Source organism: Eleutherodactylus coqui, chromosome 6 (genome assembly GCF_035609145.1).
Source record: "Eleutherodactylus coqui strain aEleCoq1 chromosome 6, aEleCoq1.hap1, whole genome shotgun sequence".
NCBI classification, from domain to species: Eukaryota; Metazoa; Chordata; class Amphibia; order Anura; family Eleutherodactylidae; genus Eleutherodactylus; species Eleutherodactylus coqui.
The window spans coordinates 217,187,135-217,206,781 of NC_089842.1; the positions used below are offsets into that span (position 1 = coordinate 217,187,135).

General features: G+C 49.4%; 1 protein-coding gene across 3 annotated transcripts in view; it reads right to left on the reverse strand.

Annotated features, from left to right (window-relative positions):
• The window catches only part of ARHGEF2 (Rho/Rac guanine nucleotide exchange factor 2), a 116,528-nt gene that overhangs the window by 67,802 nt on the left and 29,079 nt on the right, over positions 1-19,647 (reverse strand). For all 3 annotated transcript variants that reach the window (XM_066608725.1, XM_066608726.1, XM_066608727.1), the window contains exons 5-7: positions 18,779-18,866; positions 14,879-14,918; positions 12,793-12,922 (exon numbers count right to left, since the gene is read on the reverse strand). In XM_066608725.1, the coding sequence (XP_066464822.1) occupies positions 12,793-12,922; positions 14,879-14,918; positions 18,779-18,866 (258 nt within the window). The remainder of the gene's footprint in view (positions 1-12,792; positions 12,923-14,878; positions 14,919-18,778; positions 18,867-19,647) is intronic.

Genomic DNA, 19,647 nt, shown 5'->3' on the forward strand with positions numbered 1-19,647 from the left:
GTCCCCCAAGTGTCAGCGTGTCATTATCCTGTCCCCCAAGTATCAGCGTGTCATTATCCTGTCCCCCAAGTATCAGCGTGTCATTATCCTGTCCCCCGAGTATCAGCGTGTCATTATCCTGTCCCCCGAGTATCAGCGTGTCATTATCCTGTCCCCCAAGTATCAGCGTGTCATTATCCCGTCCCCCAAGTATCAGCGTGTCATTATCCTGTCTCCCAAGTATCAGCCTGTCATTATCCTGTCCCCCAAGTATCAGCGTGTCATTATCCCATCCCCCAAGTATCAGCGTGTCATTATCCTGTCCCCCAAGTGTCAGCGTGTCATTATCCTGTCCCCCAAGTATCAGGGTGTCATTATCCTGTCCCCCAAGTATCAGCGTGTCATTATCCTGTCCCCCAAGTATCAGGGTGTCATTATCCCATCCCCCAAGTATCAGCGTGTCATTATCCTGTCCCCCAAGTATCAGTGTGTCATTATCCTGTCCCCCAAGTGTCAGCCTGTTATTATCCTGTCCCCCAAGTATCAGCCTGTCATTATCCCGTCCCCCAAGTATCAGTGTGTCATTATCCTGTCCCCCAAGTGTCAGCCTGTTATTATCCCATCCCCCAAGTATCAGCGTGTCATTATCCTGTCCCCCAAGTATCAGTGTGTCATTATCCTGTCCCCCAAGTATCAGCCTGTCATTATCCCGTCCCCCAAGTATCAGCGTGTCATTATCCCGTCCCCCAAGTATCAGCGTGTCATTATCCTGTCCCCCAAGTATCAGCGTGTCATTATCCCGTCCCCCAAGTATCAGCGTGTCATTATCCTGTCCCCCAAGTATCAGGGTGTCATTATCCTGTCCCCCAAGTATCAGCATGTCATTATCCTGTCCCCCAAGTATCAGCGTGTCATTATCCTGTCCCCCAAGTATCAGCCTGTCATTATCCTGTCCCCCAAGTATCAGCGTGTCATTATCCTGTCCCCCAAGTATCAGCCTGTCATTATCCTGTCCCCCAAGTATCAGCGTGTCATTATCCTGTCCCCCAAGTGTCAGTGTGTCATTATCGTGTCCCCCAAGTATCAGCGTGTCATTATCCTGTCCCCCAAGTATCAGCGTGTCATTATCCTGTCCCCCAAGTATCAGCGTGTCATTATCCTGTCCCCCAAGTGTCAGCGTGTCATTATCCTGTCCCCCAAGTGTCAGCGTGTCATTATCCTGTCCCCCAAGTATCAGCGTGTCATTACCCTGTCCCCCAAGTATCAGTGTGTCATTATCCTGTCCCCCAAGTATCAGTGTGTCATTATCCTGTCCCCCAAGTATCAGTGTGTCATTATCCTGTCCCCCAAGTGTCAGCGTGTCATTATCCTGTCCCCCAAGTATCAGCCTGTTATTATCCTGTCCTCCAAGTATCAGTGTGTCATTATCCTGTCCCCCAAGTATCAGCGTGTCATTATCCTGTCCCCCAAGTATCAGCCTGTCATTATCCTGCCCCCCAAGTATCAGCGTGTCATTATCCTGTCCCCCAAGTATCAGCGTGGCATTATCCTGTCCCCCAAGTATCAGTGTGTCATTATCCTGTCCCCCAAGTATCAGTGTGTCATTATCCCGTCCCCCAAGTATCAGCCTGTCATTATCCTGCCCCCCAAGTATCAGCGTGTCATTATCCTGTCCCCCAAGTATCAGCGTGTCATTATCCTGTCCCCCAAGTATCAGCGTGTCATTATCCTGTCCCCCAAGTATCAGTGTGTCATTATCCTGTCCCCCAAGTATCAGTGTGTGTTAAAATGCAGGAAAATAGAGCAGAACCTATTTTTTTTTGCGCATGCACGTAAATGAATGCTTATCAGAATGGGTCTATTCTCTGTGTTTAGCATGCGCAGATTTTGCGTGTGCAAACACGGCCGTGTGAAGGAGCCCTTGACTCTTGACTGTTGTATTTATTTGTTCCTCTAAGAGCCCCGATGCTACAATGAAGCAGGCGATTGCTATGGTAACGGAGGTCCTTCCGCTGTGGTCGGGTGGTGGATGTACAGCGCTGTGCACACTTACTGCTTTCTGCAGGGGAATCTACACCGTCGTATGTTACTCTGACTAGCAGCGTTAGGCGGACACCTTTTTCTGCGCCATTTTATTAAGGCATCAAACACCATCAAAATCCACATAAATGCAGGCAATAAGTGACACAGACACGCAGGCTGCGCTGTGATTGGCTGCTGCGGGTATCACCTCTTGATAACAGTAAATTAGATGAGATATGTACCAACAGTGGGCAGTTACTGCATATACCTCACAAAGATATGAACACTGTGCCCAGGAACTACAACTCCCAGCAAACCAGCAGTGGAATGCCAACTCCCGACACCCCACCAAATGTTACTTATACTATTGGGACAGAGGGGTTTCTGGGGGCACTCCCTCTGTAGCTACGGCAACCCCAGCACGACTTGCTGGGACCTGTAGTTCTCAGGACATAACCTCTACCTTGTATATTGAACGTTTCCGCCCTGCAGGAGCTCACAGAACAGGTAAGTCACCGCCGGCCGCCACCAGATCCAACCGGACGTCCCTCGTCCGAGACTGACGCTGACCAACCAGGGAGCGTAGCCAACAGTAAGAGCAGAGGAGTGAGGGGTAGGATTAGATACGTGTGATACTGTCTGCTGAGCCGTGTATCTAATCCTATCCTGTGTGATACTGTCTGCTGAGCTGTGTATCTAATCCTACCCTGTGTGATACCGTCTGCTGAGCCGTGTATCTAATCCTATCCTGTGTGATACTGTCTGCTGAGCTGTGTATCTAATCCTACCCTGTGTGATACCGTCTGCTGAGCCGTGTATCTAATCCTATCCTGTGTGATACTGTCTTTTGAGCCGTGTATCTTATCCTATCCTGTGTGATACTGTCTGCTGAGCCGTGTATCTAATCCTATCCTGTGTGATACCGTCTGCTGAGCCGTGTATGTAATCCTATCCTGTGTGATACTGTCTGCTGAGCCGTGTATCTAATCCTATCCTGTGTGATACTGTCTGCTGAGCCGTGTATCTAATCCTCTCCTGTGTGATACTGTCTGCTGAGCCGTGTATCTAATCCTATCCTGTGTGATACTGTATGCTGAGCCGTGTATCTAATCCTATCCTGTGTGATACCGTCTGCTGAGCCGTGTATCTAATCCTATCCTGTGTGATACCGTCTGCTGAGCCGTGTATCTAATCCTATCCTGTGTGATACCGTCTGCTGAGCCGTGTATCTAATCCTATCCTGTGTGATACTGTCTGCTGAGCCGTGTATCTAATCCTCTCCTGTGTGATACTGTCTGCTGAGCCGTGTATCTAATCCTATCCTGTGTGATACTGCCTGCTGAGCCGTGTATCTAATCCTACGCTGTGTGATACCGGCTGCTGAGCCGTGTATCTAATCCTATCCTGTGTGATACTGCCTGTTGAGCTGTGTATCTAATCCTACGCTGTGTGATACCGGCTGCTGAGCCGTGTATCTAATCCTACCCTGTGTGATACTGTCTGCTAAGCTGTGTACCTAATCCTACCCTGTGTGATACACTCAGCACACCACATACTGTACATATCCTCCACATGTGAGCTTGCAGCACAGTATACGCTGTGTGTTGTCTGCCCGTCCTTTGTTATTACACGCGCTCTCGTATAATCTCCGGTGACAGACGGCTGACAGTGAATAGACACAATAGAAGCTAAGAAGATTCCTGAAAAAGCCAGTGAGATGCTGGGGTGAACAGGCAGGATTGGGGTGACAGGCGGAGGGGAAGTTGGGGGTTACTGGCAGGATAGGGGTGACATGTTGGAGGTGACAGGCAGTGGTACGGTCAGTGACATACCGACCACCCAACCTGCGCTGACAGGCTCTTATATATAAACACTGAAAACTGTGGAGAAAGCGACCGGGAGGCGTGAGAGGAGCAGCCGGACAGAACCCCCAACACATCTCTAATCCCCGGCAAGGCTCTCACAGACTGTGGCCCTCATTTATCTTAACCTTTTCCTGTTGCCCCTAGCAACCAATCACAGCGCAGCTTTCATTTTACCTCAGCAGCTTCAGAAATGAAAGCCAAGTTCCGATTAGTTGCTAGGGGCAACAGGGACAGGTTTCTACTATACAGCTTTTGATAAATGAATCCGTGTGGGTTTCAATGCTTTCAGATCTCTGCTTGCTGTCAGTGAACAGGAAGGAACTCATTTACATCCAGAGGTGGCCGATCTATACAGACCTTACTCCACTCACAGCTGAAGGTCTGTTACAGCTGCATCTTGTCACAACAACCCTCTCTGACTATGCATTTACCTCAGGTGATTGACTAAACTGGGCACAATTGTAACAAACCCTCAGCTGTGGTCAAATCTTTGACCTACTTAGGTGCCAATCCTTGGTCTGGTTGCTATGGATACACTGTCTGACAACTAGCCAACTTGTCCCTAGCAACCAGCGAGTTACCACAGAACTGATAAGTCAGGCTGTATGTGGGCAGAGGACCTCTTTAATTAATGGTGTTTACACTTGTTGTCCTTGGATACGACAACAACGGCATGGAGAACATGTGAGGGACGCGGGCGCGGTGGCCTCCAGTCATCACCTGGTTTACAGCAATCACAAAACGCTGTAACATTTAATAAGAACCATGATGACGAGGAGATTATAAGACAAGCATGTTTACATGTAGACACCGAATAACAGGAAAGATGGACGCCCCCACCTGGTCACAGGTAATGACCCACAAGGCTGTCCCTGCCCCCAGATAGAGCTCAGTAAGGGTTAACCCTTTGCAATCCAATTTTGGATTCAGGGTTTCCTAGGGGGCTTTCTTTTTCTGCCATTATACAATGGCGCCGTCTGCTGGCTAGAGCCAGTACTGCGGTATGGGACATGCTGGAGAGGCCTCCAACAGCAGAGCGGCCAGTAATATACAGTAAGAATACCCTGCGGAACGTCTTCCGACATCGCAGCTGTACGGCCTTCAATCAGAATGTCAACGGACACTGGATTGGAAAGGGTTAATAGGACAGGTGTTGGGGTGATACAAGAGCTTCTGGGGGAACCGGAGCCCCATCTCAAAGAGGAGCCAGGTTATTACTGCCAGCAGCAACCCCTGTAAGAGGTGATAAACATGACAGCAGGCTGGAGAACGTGGGCAGAGAAGAGCGGAGACTGTGCCTAGAGGGAACAGTACAAAAGAGGAGCCGGCCTCCGACGGAGGAACCCGGGGGCCAGCGGGGCCGGCCTCCGACGGGGGAACCCGGGGGCCAGCGGGGCCGGCCTCCGACGGGGGAACCCGGGGGCCAGCGGGGCCGGCCTCCGACGGGGGAACCCGGGGGCCAGCGGGGCCGGCCTCCGCCGGGGAACACGGGACCAACGGGGCCGGCCTCCGCCGGGGAACACGGGACCAACGGGGCCGGCCTCCGCCGGGGAACACGGGACCAACGGGGCCGGCCTCCGCCGGGGAACACGGGACCAACGGGGCCGGCCTCCGCCGGGGAACACGGGACCAACGGGGCCGGCCTCCGCCGGGGAACACGGGACCAACGGGGCCGGCCTCCGCCGGGGAACACGGGACCAACGGGGCCGGCCTCCGCCGGGGAACACGGGACCAACGGGGCCGGCCTCCGCCGGGGAACACGGGACCAACGGGGCCGGCCTCCGCCGGGGAACACGGGACCAACGGGGCCGGCCTCCGCCGGGGAACACGGGACCAACGGGGCCGGCCTCCGCCAGGGAACACGGGACCAACGGGGCCGGCCTCCGCCAGGGAACACGGGACCAACGGGGCCGGCCTCCGCCAGGGAACACGGGACCAACGGGGCCGGCCTCCGTCAGAGAACACAGGGCCCTTGGGGCTGTCTGCTATCAGGGGCTAACCTCCATCAGAGGGAAAGAGAGACCGGTCTGTAATATAACAGGACAAGAAAAAACAGCCTCCGTCAAAGGGAGCAGGACCGGATCAGAGGATGACCTGGAGGCACTTGCTCCCATCAGATTATGCATTTGGTGGGGGCCTCTGTCTGGTCTGTGGGTCAGCCCAGGTTCGGCCCTGGGTGGGACTGTTCCTTGGTCTGAGCAGACACAGTGGGGGACGCTCACACATCACGGCCCCCCGTATTTCTGGCTGCTCACACAACATGACATCACCTAACTGCAGCTAATTATAGAACATGACTTCCACCCATCCACCCCGCACAACAGCGCCGAGCACAACACGGCACACAGGAGCTTACACTCTAACCCCAGTCACCGCTCTGCTAGCATCCCTGCTGCTCCTGGAGGCCAGATATCCTGGCGGGAAGCGGCAGTCACTGGGGACACGAGGGAAAGCCCTGCACCTCCACTTTCCAGCCTTTGCTCACTGGCCTCTAGACCCAAGAGCTTGCAGTCCATCCACCACATGAGGATATAGCAAACCCCCTTCATCATGTTCCTGCACCCCTACCATCATGTACACCCCACAGTAACCTTCTCCCCACTCGTAACCACTAAAACATGTGCCCCTCCCCATCTCAATCCACCCCTGCCCTATAGAAGACATCCTACATTCACATTCCACCTGACTCCTTTGAAATCTGCCCCAGGGCAGTGCCCCCACATCTACCCCTTCTCCCCACAACTGCCTGCCTTCCCTCTCCTTCTGCCACGCCCATCAACGCCCCAATTACATCCACAGGCCTACCCCCTATCGCATCAAATCTTTACCTCCCAGCCCCTGCCCCATATATTACCCAATGCTCACATACCCATGCTCCGCGCATCACACTATGCCAACCTCCCTCTCACATCTTCCTTATCTGCATACACCCATGCCCCGCACATCACCCGTCAACCTCCCCCTCACAGCCGAATGCCTGACACGTTTCCCCCTGCCCACCTCCCCCTTACATACACATGCCCGGCAGATCACTCCTACCAACCTCCCCCACGGCGCACATCACCTCCCTGCCCCGCGCATCACCACCACCTCCCCCTCACACATCACCACCTGTCCATCTCCCTTTCACATCCCCATGCCTAGCACATCACCATCTGCCAACCTCCCTCACTCCTACACATCATCCCTGCCAACCTCCCCCATGACCGCACATCACCCCCTGCCAACCCACCCCCCTTACAACCCAATGGCCCACACATCACCTCCATGCCCTGCGCATCCCTCTCATACAACCCTGGGCCCCGCACAATAACCCCACACTCTTCCAGTCAGCACATCACCCCATGCCCACCTCCCCCTCACATCCCCATGCCAACCTCCCCCTCACACCCCAATGCCTCACGTTACCCCCTGCCTACCTCCCCGTCACATACACATGCCCCACACATCACCCCTGCCAACCTTCTCCATGGCGCACATCACCTCCCTGCCCCGTGCATCACCACCACCTCTATCTCACACCCCCAGGCCTCACACATCACCACCTGGCCATCTTCCTTTCACATCCCAATGCCTAGCACATCACCTCCTGTCAACCTCCCTCACATCAACCCTGCCAATCTCCCCCATGCCTGCACATCACTCCCTGCCAATACCCCACACATCATCTCTATGCCCATCCCTCTCACACAACCCCAGGCCGCGGACATCAACCCCACACTCTCCCGGTCCTCATATCACTCTATGCCCACATCCCCATGCCCCACACATCACTTCATGCCCACCTCCCCCTCACATCCCCATGCCCACACATCACCCCATGCCCACCTCCCCCTCATATCCCCATGCCCAATACATCATTCCCTACACCCTCCCCCTCCAATAGCTGTGGAAACAGATTATCTCCAAACCTCCATAGCAACCAAAGTACGTGGGAACAGGTAGACGGTGACGGGCAGACGCCGAGAGAGGCAGGAGAGACCCTCGGAATGACGGAACAGATATCGGGACGTAAATAACACCCCAGGACTTAAAAGCACCTGGAAGTTGAAATACAGGAAATAGCCGAGAAGGGATGATGCAGAACAGAGAAGTGACCGGACGTGATGTGTAGAACTGACGCATTTCACAGCTTTATACAGAGTAAAACGCATCCACTAGTAATAGCGCGGCAGCAGAATGCAGCACGGAAATATCGCTGGAACAGGACAGAATACAAGCTGTGAAATGCGTCTGGTCAGAGAATGGAGATAATCTACTATGTGACGTAGTAGGTCAAGTCCCGAAACGCATCTGCAGGACAGAAAATATTGCAGGAGGCGGCCGCATTATAGAACCACTGGGAGGCGGCTGTGATGCGGGTCGGCCGAGTATAATCGCAGGGCGACAGAGCTGCGAAATGCGTCAGGACAAACACTAGATAGTGAAGCTGCTAAACGCGTCAGCTGTAAATATAAAACACCTGCAGAAAAAAACAAGTAAATCAGAAGGAAAGTGCTGTGCGAGCCGCACTGGAGGAACGGACCACCCCATAACCCCACAAAGTGAGGGGCGCATCAATGGCCGACACCAGAGGACAGCAGAAGGAGCAGCGCTGTGGAAATGAAATTGCGGGGAAAGGAACGATTCTCTGTAATCTCCTGGAGCCTTCAGGCTGGGTTCACACAGGACGGATTTGCCACGGAAATTCCATGCAGAATCCGCCCATGGCTCCTAATCCCGAAATTAGCTAGCCACGTGGACGAGATTTTGCACAAATCTCGTCCACAAGGGGTGGCCAATCCGTCAAATCAAAGCCGGATGGAATTAGCGATGCAGCGCAGAATTGACAGCCGCAACACGTTAATTTTTTTTTTTTTTAACGTTGTGGCCTCACTCCTCTGTATGGGGGGGAGAGAGCGGCAACAGAATGCCGGCGGCCGAACCAATCCAAAACCTGCAGCCAAATGCCGCGGGTTTTGAAGCTGCAGCTTTCCGGCGCAGCCCAGCCGCGAGATTTCCATCCCATGGGACCCCAGCCTTAGAGCTGTAATCAAGCTGCAGCCCTGAAATCCTTACACATGGGGAAACTCTCATCCGGAGTAACCCCTCATCCTCTGCACACAGTGCACTGCTCATTATGGGGTCCTTAGATACATGACTCCGCAGGCAGTATCACATATGATAGGATTAGATACACGGCTCAGCAGACAGTATCACACAGGGTAGGATTAGATAGACAGCTCAGCAGACATTATCACACAGGAGAGGATTAGATACACGGCTCAGCAGACAGTATCACACAGGAGAGGATTAGATACACGGCTCAGCAGTCAGTATCACACAGGATAGGATTAGATACATGGTTCAGCAGACAGTATCACACAGGATAGGATTAGATAGACAGCTCAGCAGACGGTATCACACAGGATAGGATTAGATACACTGCTCAGCAGACAGTATCACACAGGGTAGGATTAGATAGACAGCTCAGCAGACATTATCACACAGGAAAGGATTAGATACACAGCTTCGCAGATAGTATCACACAGGATAGGATTAGATACAAGGCTCAGCAGACAGTATCACACAGGATAGGATTAGATACACGGCTCAGCAGTGAGTATCACACAGGATAGGATTAGATACATGGCTCAGCAGACAGTATCACACAGGATAGGATTAGATACACGGCTCAGCAGACAGTATCACACAGGATAGGATTAGATACACGGCTCAGCAGACAGTATCACACAGGAGAGGATTAGATACACGGCTCAGCAGACAGTATCACACAGGATAGGATTAGATACACGGCTCAGCAGTCAGTATCACACAGGATAGGATTAGATACACGGCTCAGCAGGCAGTATCACACAGGAGAGGATTAGATACACGGCTCAGCAGACAGTATCACACAGGATAGGATTAGATACACAGCTCAGCAGACAGTATCACACAGGACAGGATTAGATAGACAGCTCAGCAGACGGTATCACACAGGATAGGATTAGATACACGGCTCAGCAGACAGTATCACACAGGGTAGGATTAGATAGACAGCTCAGCAGACATTATCACACAGGATAGGATTAGATACACGGCTCAGCAGACAGTATCACATAGGATAGAATTAGATACACGGCTCAGCAGGCAGTATCACACAGGAAAGGATTAGATACACAGCTTCGCAGATAGTATCACACAGGATAGGATTAGATACAAGGCTCAGCAGACAGTATCACACAGGATAGGATTAGATACACGGCTCAGCAGTGAGTATCACACAGGATAGGATTAGATACATGGCTCAGCAGACAGTATCACACAGGATAGGATTAGATACACGGCTCAGCAGACAGTATCACACAGGATAGGATTAGATACACGGCTCAGCAGACAGTATCACACAGGAGAGGATTAGATACACGGCTCAGCAGACAGTATCACACAGGATAGGATTAGATACACGGCTCAGCAGGCAGTATCACACAGGATAGGATTAGATACACGGCTCAGCAGACAGCATCACACATGACAGGATTAGATACACAGCTCAGCCATATACTGGAAGGTACACTGTAACCCTCAGTAGTGTTATCAGTGATGTGACAGCTGGGTGATGGCTGGTTCTCAGCGGCGCAGGAAGTCAGTCATGTCCTGTGTGTCCCCCTCATCTACTTCCTCCCAGCCTGCAACTGTTCTCACCAGATAGATGATGGGGAGAGCGGGGGAGGGGCGACAGGGGATATTTACTGGTCACGTGTTATAGGGATGTGAGGGCAATCATGATGGGAGTGATAGTAGTCTGCAAGGAGAACAAGCATTAACAAGAGATCTGCAGAACATCACTCTGTCCTCTCTGATAGTGATATATCCTTCAGATTATTACACCACTGACCTGTCTAGAGATCTGCAGAACATCGCTCTGTCCTCTCTACCTCCTGATACATAGTGATATATCCTGCAGATTATTACACCACTGACCTGTCTAGAGATCTGCAGAACATCGCTCTGTCCTCTCTGATAGTGATATATCCTGCAGATTATTACACCACTGCCCTCTCAGAGGAGAGATCATATCTCTCAGTGCTCATCAGCAATTAAATGTCCAATTACTGGCCATGGATGAGACATGAGGCAGTCGTGCCTCGTACCCCGGCTGTGCCCCTGCTGTTCTGCTGACCTGGGAGCTTCTCACGGACTCCCTGGGTTACAGACAGCGGTAATATTATCCTTGCACTGAGTCATGAGTCTTGCTCTGCCTCAGCCTGGCAGGAAATACCACATCTCTGTGCAGCGGCTGATGCAACTCTCCGAAATCCTGCTGGAAGGAAAAAGGAAAGACGTCTGAAGGCCAGGCCGGACCACCAGCCAGCGACCGGTCCGAACCCTGCAGCCGGGATTAAGGGAGAACTCTAAAAATGAGCCTCGTGTGGCGCAGAGTGTAAGCTTTCGCGAATTTGAGACCTGAAGGTTGCAAATTCGATCCCCGCTTGGTTCAGGTAGCCGGCTCAAGGTTGACTCAGCCTTTCATCCTTTCGAGGTCGGTAAAATGAGAACCCAGCTTGGTGGGGGGTAATAAGTAATAATTACCTGAAAGCGCTGCGGAATAAGTTGGCGCTATACAAATACCAAGATTTTTTTATTTACTTCAGTATTATTCTACAGCCCGTGCGCAGATCAGTGGATACCACCAGTCATACTACTGTACCCCACAAGTACCATCTAACAACAGATGTGGCCAATGTCCCTCTTCCCCAAGTATCAGCGTGTGACTGTCTTGCCCCCCTTCCCCTCCCGCATCCCACCGTGGAGCTTGCTTTGCGCGTCGCGCCGTCCAGCCCCGCTTCCTTTGCGCGTCGCGTCGTCCAGCCCCGCTTCAGTTGCGCGTCGCGTCGTCCAGCCCCGCTTCAGTTGCGCGTCGCGCCGTCCAGCCCCGCTTCAGTTGCGCGTCGCGCCGTCCAGCCCCGCTTCATTTGCGCGTCGCGGCGTCCAGCCCCGCTTCCTTTGCGCGTCGCGCCGTCCAGCCCCGCTTCCTTTGCGCGTCGCGCCGTCCAGCCCCGCTTCCTTTGCGCGTCGCGCCGTCCAGCCCCGCTTCCTTTGCGCGTCGCGCCGTCCAGCCCCGCTTCATTTGCGCGTCGCGCCGTCCAGCCCCGCTTCATTTGCGCGTCGCGCCGTCCAGCCCCGCTTCATTTGCGCGTCGCGCCGTCCAGCCCCGCTTCATTTGCGCGTCGCGCCGTCCAGCCCCGCTTCATTTGCGCGTCGCGCCGTCCAGCCCCGCTTCCTTTGCGCGTCGCGCCGTCCAGCCCCGCTTCCTTTGCGCGTCGCGCCGTCCAGCCCCGCTTCCTTTGCGCGTCGCGCCGTCCAGCCCCGCTTCCTTTGCGCGTCGCGCCGTCCAGCCCCGCTTCCTTTGCGCATCGCGCCGTCCAGCCCCGCTTCCTTTGCGCGTCGCGCCGTCCAGCCCCGCTTCCTTTGCGCGTCCCGCCGTCCAGCCCCGCTTCCTTTGCGCGTCGCGCCGTCCAGCCCCGCTTCCTTTGCGCGTCGCGCCGTCCAGCTCCGCTTCCTTTGCGCGTCGCGCCGTCCAGCCCCGCTTCCTTTGCTCGTCGCGCCGTCCAGCCCGCTTCCTTTGCGCGTTGCGCCGTCCAGCCCCGCTTCCTTTGCTCGTCGCGCCGTCCAGCCCCGCTTCCTTTGCGCATCGCGCCGTCCAGCCCCGCTTCCAAAAGCGTTAGCGTGTCACTGTTCTGTCCCACCTCCCCAAGTGCACGCTCATCATGGTCCTGTTCCCCTTCTCCAAGGGTCAGCGCTTGACTGTCCAGTCCTCCTCTCCCCAAAGTGTCACAATAATTATCCTTTTTTGGTCCATTAAAATAAATACATCCAAGAGCCCCTCCGCCACATTGTGGACCCCCACGGGGGGGGGGGGGGGGCTTTAATTTGTTCCTACCTTGCTTTTCCCTCCTGAAATTTTCCTGATAAAACTCAGCGTCCTCTCAAAACGGGACTCCTCCTTGTTCCTGTTCTCCTTCTCTTCAGTTTCCAGGACTTCAAACTCCCCGCAGCTGACAGCACTAAACCTGAAGGCACAAAGCTAAGGGTCAACAAACACCGCACACGAAGGGTTAAACCCAAACATTACAGCATGGTGGGAATATAAAGGGTTCAAGAAAAGAGCTCACTCATGACTGAGAGATGTGAGCCAAGTACTAATGAAGACATGGATTGGGGCTGACACCAGAGGACACAACCTGCTAATCCCAGCATCAGAACCTTACACAGCACCACTACTCGTAGTTATACTTCTGTACATAGGGGGCAGTATTATAGTAGTTATATTCTTGTACATAGGGGGCAGTATTATAGTAGTTATATTCTTGTACATAGGGGGCAGTATTATAGTAGTTATATTCTTGAACATAGGGGGCAGTATTATAGTAGTTATATTCTTGAACATAGGGGGCAGTATTATAGTAGTTATATTCTTGTACATGGGGGGCAGTATTATAGTAGTTATATTCTTGTACATAGGAGGCAGTATTATAGTAGCTATATTCTTGTACATAGGGAGCAGTATTATAGTAGTTATATTCTTGTACATAGGGGGCAGTATTATTGTAGTTATACCCTTGTACATAGGATATGTAGGGGGGCAGTATTATGGTAGGTATATTTTTGTACATAGGGGTAGTATTATAGTAGTTATATTCTTGTACATAGGGGGCAGTATTATTGTAGTTATATTCTTGTAAATAGGAGGCAGTATTATAGTAGTTATACCCTTGTACATAGGAGGCAGTATTATAGTAGTTATATTCTTGTACATGGGGGGCAGTATTATAGTAGTTATATTCTTGTACATGGGGGGCAGTATTATAGTAGTTATATTCTTGTACATGGGGGGGCAGTATTATAGTAGTTATATTCTTGTACATGGGGGGCAGTATTATAGTAGTTATATTCTTGTACATGGGGGGCAGTATTATAGTAGTTATATTCTTGTACATGGGGGGCAGTATTATAGTAGTTATATTCTTGAACATAGGGGGCAGTATTATAGTAGTTATATTCTTGTACATAGGGGACGGTATTATAGTAGCTATATTCTTCTACATAGGGAGCAGTATTATAGTAGTTATATTCTTGTACATGGGGGGCAGTATTATACTAGTTGTATTCTTGTACATAGGAGGCAGTATTATAGTAGTCATATTCTTGTACATGGGGGGCAGTATTATAGTAGTTTTATTCTTGTACATAGGAGCAGTATTATAGTAGCTATATTCTTGTACATAGGGAGCAGTATTATAGTAGTTATATTCTTGAACATAAGGGGCAGTATTATAGTAGTTATATTCTTGTACATAGGGAGCAGTATTATAGTAGTTATATTCTTCTACATAGGGAGCAGTATTATAGTAGTTATATTCTTGTACATAGGAGGCAGTATTATAGTAGTTATATTCTTGTACATAGGGAGCAGTATTATAGTAGTTATATTCTTCTACATAGGGAGCAGTATTATAGTAGTTATATTCCTGTACATAGAGAGCAGTATTATAGTAGTTATATTCTTATACATAGGGGGCAGTATTATAGTAGTTATATTCTTGTACATAGGAGCAGTATTATAGTAGTTATATTCTTGTACATAGGAGCAGTATTATAGTAGTTATATTCTTGTACATAGGGGGCAGTATTATAGTAGTTATATTCTCGTACATAGGAGGCAGTATTATAGTAGTTATATTCCTGTACATATGAGCAGTTTTATAGTAGTTATATCCTTGTACATAGGGGCCAGTATTATAGTAGTTATATTCTCGTACATAGGGAGCAGTATTATAGCAGTTATATTTTTGCACATGTTGCTGTGGAGTTTTGCAGATATGATTAGAGATAAATCCTTTATAGATATTATATTTATCTATGTATTTTCTACACAGACCATTCGGACATTTCCCTTTATATAACGGCGGTGATGCCGAGACGTAACTTGCAGATACAGGTGTGTAAGAGGATTGACAGTCACTTACCTGTTCCCCAAGTGATTTCCATGCGAGTAGAAGGCCACATCTGTGAAGAGACAAAATCCAAGATTTCAGGCACTTCCCCACCTGATACCGGGATTTTACAGGATAAATCTGTTTAATTTCACAGCTGAGACAGCAGCTAATATATCGCTAATATCTGGAAATAATCCCCGAGCGGAAGCTTCTAAAGCACCTGAGATGTGCATATATCTACTGTGCTGCTGAGCACTGTATGTAATCCCGTCCTGTGTGATACAGCTTGCTGAGCTGTGTATCGCAGCCTAGGTGTGTGATACATTCTTAGTGTACCCCCATCATGTAAGGTCACTACAACAACCTGCAGGTATAGGGCACCGTTGGATGGGGGAGTGGTAACTCCTTCCTATATAGCAGGACACGCCTCACAGGAGCTTGCACTTTATAAGGTATTAAATAAACGCCATTATTGCTCCGATCTATTGCCCTGTAATCCGCTGTACTCGGATGTGGAGAAGAAACCACTGTAGAACAATGACAACTTCTGCTCTACCATTACACATTGGAGCAGACAAGTCATTCATGGGATCGTCACTCCCCCTAGTGGTGAAGAGTAGAAATAATGATACCCAGGGCCGCACAGCGCAGGTTTACTCTTCCAGACCCAGACCGGTTTCACAACCCGACTGTGGATTTATTGCAGTTATACACTGTGCACAATGCATTGTGGGTAACATGTGGGAGAGTTTTACGGTTACTACAACAATTATTAATGACAAGGAGGGAACAATTCCTGCACTTTCCATGGCAACCAACCGTACTAATTATATAAGGGGGTAATTAACTGTTTTTGCATGTGAATGGAAGCAAAATGCAGATATTTACATACAGTCATGGGGGAGGGGCTCCGCCTGATGGGGATATCACACAATAATCATTGTCAAGGCTGAACACAGAAGGTGTAGTGGGGGAGGGAGGGGTGCATGGGGTTTAGGTAATGGCTGCATTGTATTAGTTGTTGCTGCTGGATGTTATAGGTTGGATTCTTGGATTCTACAGGGAATTATAGGGAAATTACATCCTCATATTACCCCCCCCCCCCCCCGAGCGTCAGATTATAAATATTATATATATATATATAATATAAATATGTTATATTCCTCATAATAACCCCCAAGCGCCGGACCTATATATATACCGTATATACTCGAGTATAAGCCAACCAGAGTATAAGCTGAGACACCAAGTTTACCCCCCAAAAAATGGGAAAACTTGTTGAGTCGAGTATAAGCCTATGGTGGGTTTATACTCGAGTGTGGTCCATGCACCATTGCTTTCAATGGGGTCACTGCTGCTGTCGGTGGCCCAATTGAAAACAATGGGCTGCGTGCAGTGATTTTCGGGGAAGGGCTTTAAATATAAGAAAATTATCCCTAGCATTTGTAAAAAATAAAAAATTAAATACTCACCTCTCCGCCACTGTCGGGCTCAGGCGCGTCCAGCCGTTTGGTCCTCCGGCAGTGCAGTGAAGTTCTTTCGGTAGGCGGGGATTTAAAATCTGATTGGCTGAGTGCTCAGCCAATCACAGACAGCGCTCAGCCATTTACTAACCTCATATAATTCCCCACCCCCACCCTGAGCTTCGGACATTATATATGTGTATGTGTAGATGTATGTATGTATGTATGTATATATATATATATACATATACACACACATACATCTACACATACATAATGTATATATTACACACACACAATCCTCATATAACACCTTTCCCGATTGCCGGACCTATTTATACAATCCTCCTATGAACCCCCCTCAAGCGCCAGTCCTATATATACAATCCTCATATAACCCCCCCCAAGCTGCGGACACACCTATACAATCTCCAAATAACCCCCCACCCCCACCCCGAGCTCTGGACCTATATATACTCATGCTGCTTACACCAGATATGTATCTCGCCGCCTGTATAGTTCAGCAGGACACCACTCCTCACTCCCGACCACCTCCCATGTGTCTACGGTCATCCGTTGATGTTAACCCTTGGCCATGCAGTGAGGTGTTAGTGATGACTTGAGGTCACCGGGGCCACCTATGTCAATCTTTTGACTACTGAACCCCAGTTAACGCAAGGTACTGTGGCTGTTGTACTGCTGGATCCGCTGGTCCACTATGGCACACAATTGCTGACATACCCGCCCTGCCACCCGACACTCGCCCCTAGGATCAACCACCTGTGGCCCGCCGCTCTGTGACCTTCTGGGTCAACCAGTCTTGGTACTGCTGTCTGCGAACAGCCAGCAAGTGAAACTATTTCTGAAATCCTGGCACAAACAATCTGCCTGCGGTCAAAGTCACTTCATTTACCCCAGACTGCCAAATGTTACCTCATGCTGCGCTGCGGAGAGGTCAGCCCATTATCTGACAGCAGATCGAGCTGCGGTCAGCAGGGGGCACCGTGGTACTGACTACCAGATGTCACACACCCGCTGTCATATTACACCCGGACCTATGGAGTATTTCCATATATATCTCCATATTACACCCCGACCTATGGAAGATTCCCATATATCCCCATATTACACCCTGATCTATGGAATATTCCCATATAGATCATCATATTACACCCCAACCCATGGAATATTCTCATATATATCCTCATAAAACCTGACCTATGGAATATTCCCATGGAATATTCCCATATTACACCCCGACCTATGGAATATTCTCATATACATCCCATATTACACCCTGACCTAAGGAATATTCCCATATATATCACCATATTACACACCGACCTATGAAATATTCCCATATATATCCCCATATTACACCCTGACCTATGGAATATTCTCATATACATCCCATATTACACCCTGACCTAAGGAATATTCCCATATATATCACCATATTACACACCGACCTATGAAATATTCCCATATATATCCCCATATTACACCCCAAGGTATGGAATATTCCTATATAACTCATATTACACCCTGACCTAAGGAATATTCCCATATATATCACCATATTACACACCGACCTATGAAATATTTCCATATATATCCTCATATTACACCCCGACCTATGGAATATTCCCATATATATTCCCATATTACACCCCGACCTGTGGAATATTCCCATATATACATTCCTATATTACACCCCGACCTATTGAATATTCCCATATATATCCGCATATTACACCCCAACCTATGGAATATTCCCATATATATATCCCCATATTACACTCCGACCTATGGAATATTTCTATATATCTCATATTACACCCTGACCTATGGAATATTCCCATATATATCCTCATATTACACCCCGACCTATGAAATATTCCCATATATACATCCCTATATTACACCCCGACCTATTGAATATTCCCATATATATATGCATATTGTACCCCGACCTTTGGAATATTCCAATATATATCCCCATATTACACCCCGACCTATGGAATATTCCTATATATATCCCCATATTATACCCCAACCTATGGAATATTCCTATATATCTCATATTACACTCCGACTTATGGAATATTCCCATATATATCCCCATATTACACCCTGACCTATGGAATATTCCCATATATATCCTCATATTACACCCCCGATCTATCGAATATTCCCATATATATCCCCATATTACACCCCGACCTATGGAATATTCCCATATATATTTCCTCATATTACACCCCGACCTATGGAATATTCCTATGTATCTCATATCACACCCCGACCTATGGAATATTCCCATATATCCCCATATTACACCCCAACCTATGGGATATTCTCATATATATCCCCATATTAATAATAATCTTTATTTGTATAGTGCCAACTTATTCCGCAGCGCTTTATTACACCCCAACCTATGAAATATTCTGTGTTTTCTGCTCACCATCAATTCCTGTCATGGACACGGATTTGGACAGCGGGTTGTAGCTGTAGACCTGGGACAGGTACTGCTGCAGTTTCTTGCCGTGTTCCTGTATGACACGGGAAAGAGCACATTAGCAGACAGCGGATCAGAGCCGCGTATATCATCTTCAGCTCCTTACATAACCAACAATTATCAAGTTATAAGGTCATGATATGGCTGAAGAAAAGAACTCACCTAAAATTGTCAACTCTTTGGGTTTGACTAAACCAGTAAGCAATTAATAAACTGGGTTCAGGCGCAACCTTTTAAGAAAAGCTCAACCTCTCAGTTTCATTATAATGCAGCATAAATAGAGGTGTTTCGGGGCTAGAATGCCCCTTCCTCAGTGTTTGCTATGGACATAAATCCAGGGTGTAGAGCAGCGCTGGGACGCGAGTTCTTCAGGCAGAGGTGAGGAGCATACCTGGCTTAATCATTCTCATGTCCTCCTTGTAGGCTGAGATGGTAATTGGGTTGTCTTCACAAAAGGGTCTGCCCACATCTTCCCAGGGGTTTCTCCACCCCTCTTTTCTGCTCAGCTCTTCGGGTTTGGCCCTTTGTTGGGACACCTTGTATCATCTATACTGCGGATGGTTGGTTTGGGTCAGGCCTTTCAATGAGGCAGATGGGGAGCACCACCATCAGTATGACATTACATACAGGGGGGGGGGGCAATGCGGGGGGCTCACCAATTCGTCACTTTACCAACTTGATACTAGTTTTACAAGTTTGGTTGTTTGAGCAATAGGAAAGTATTTGGGGGCACTGATCAGAATCCCTTTGTAACTTGGAGTATAAGAGGTGCTGCAAAGAGCTGGCTTGTGGGAAGTGCTGACGTCAGCGGGAAG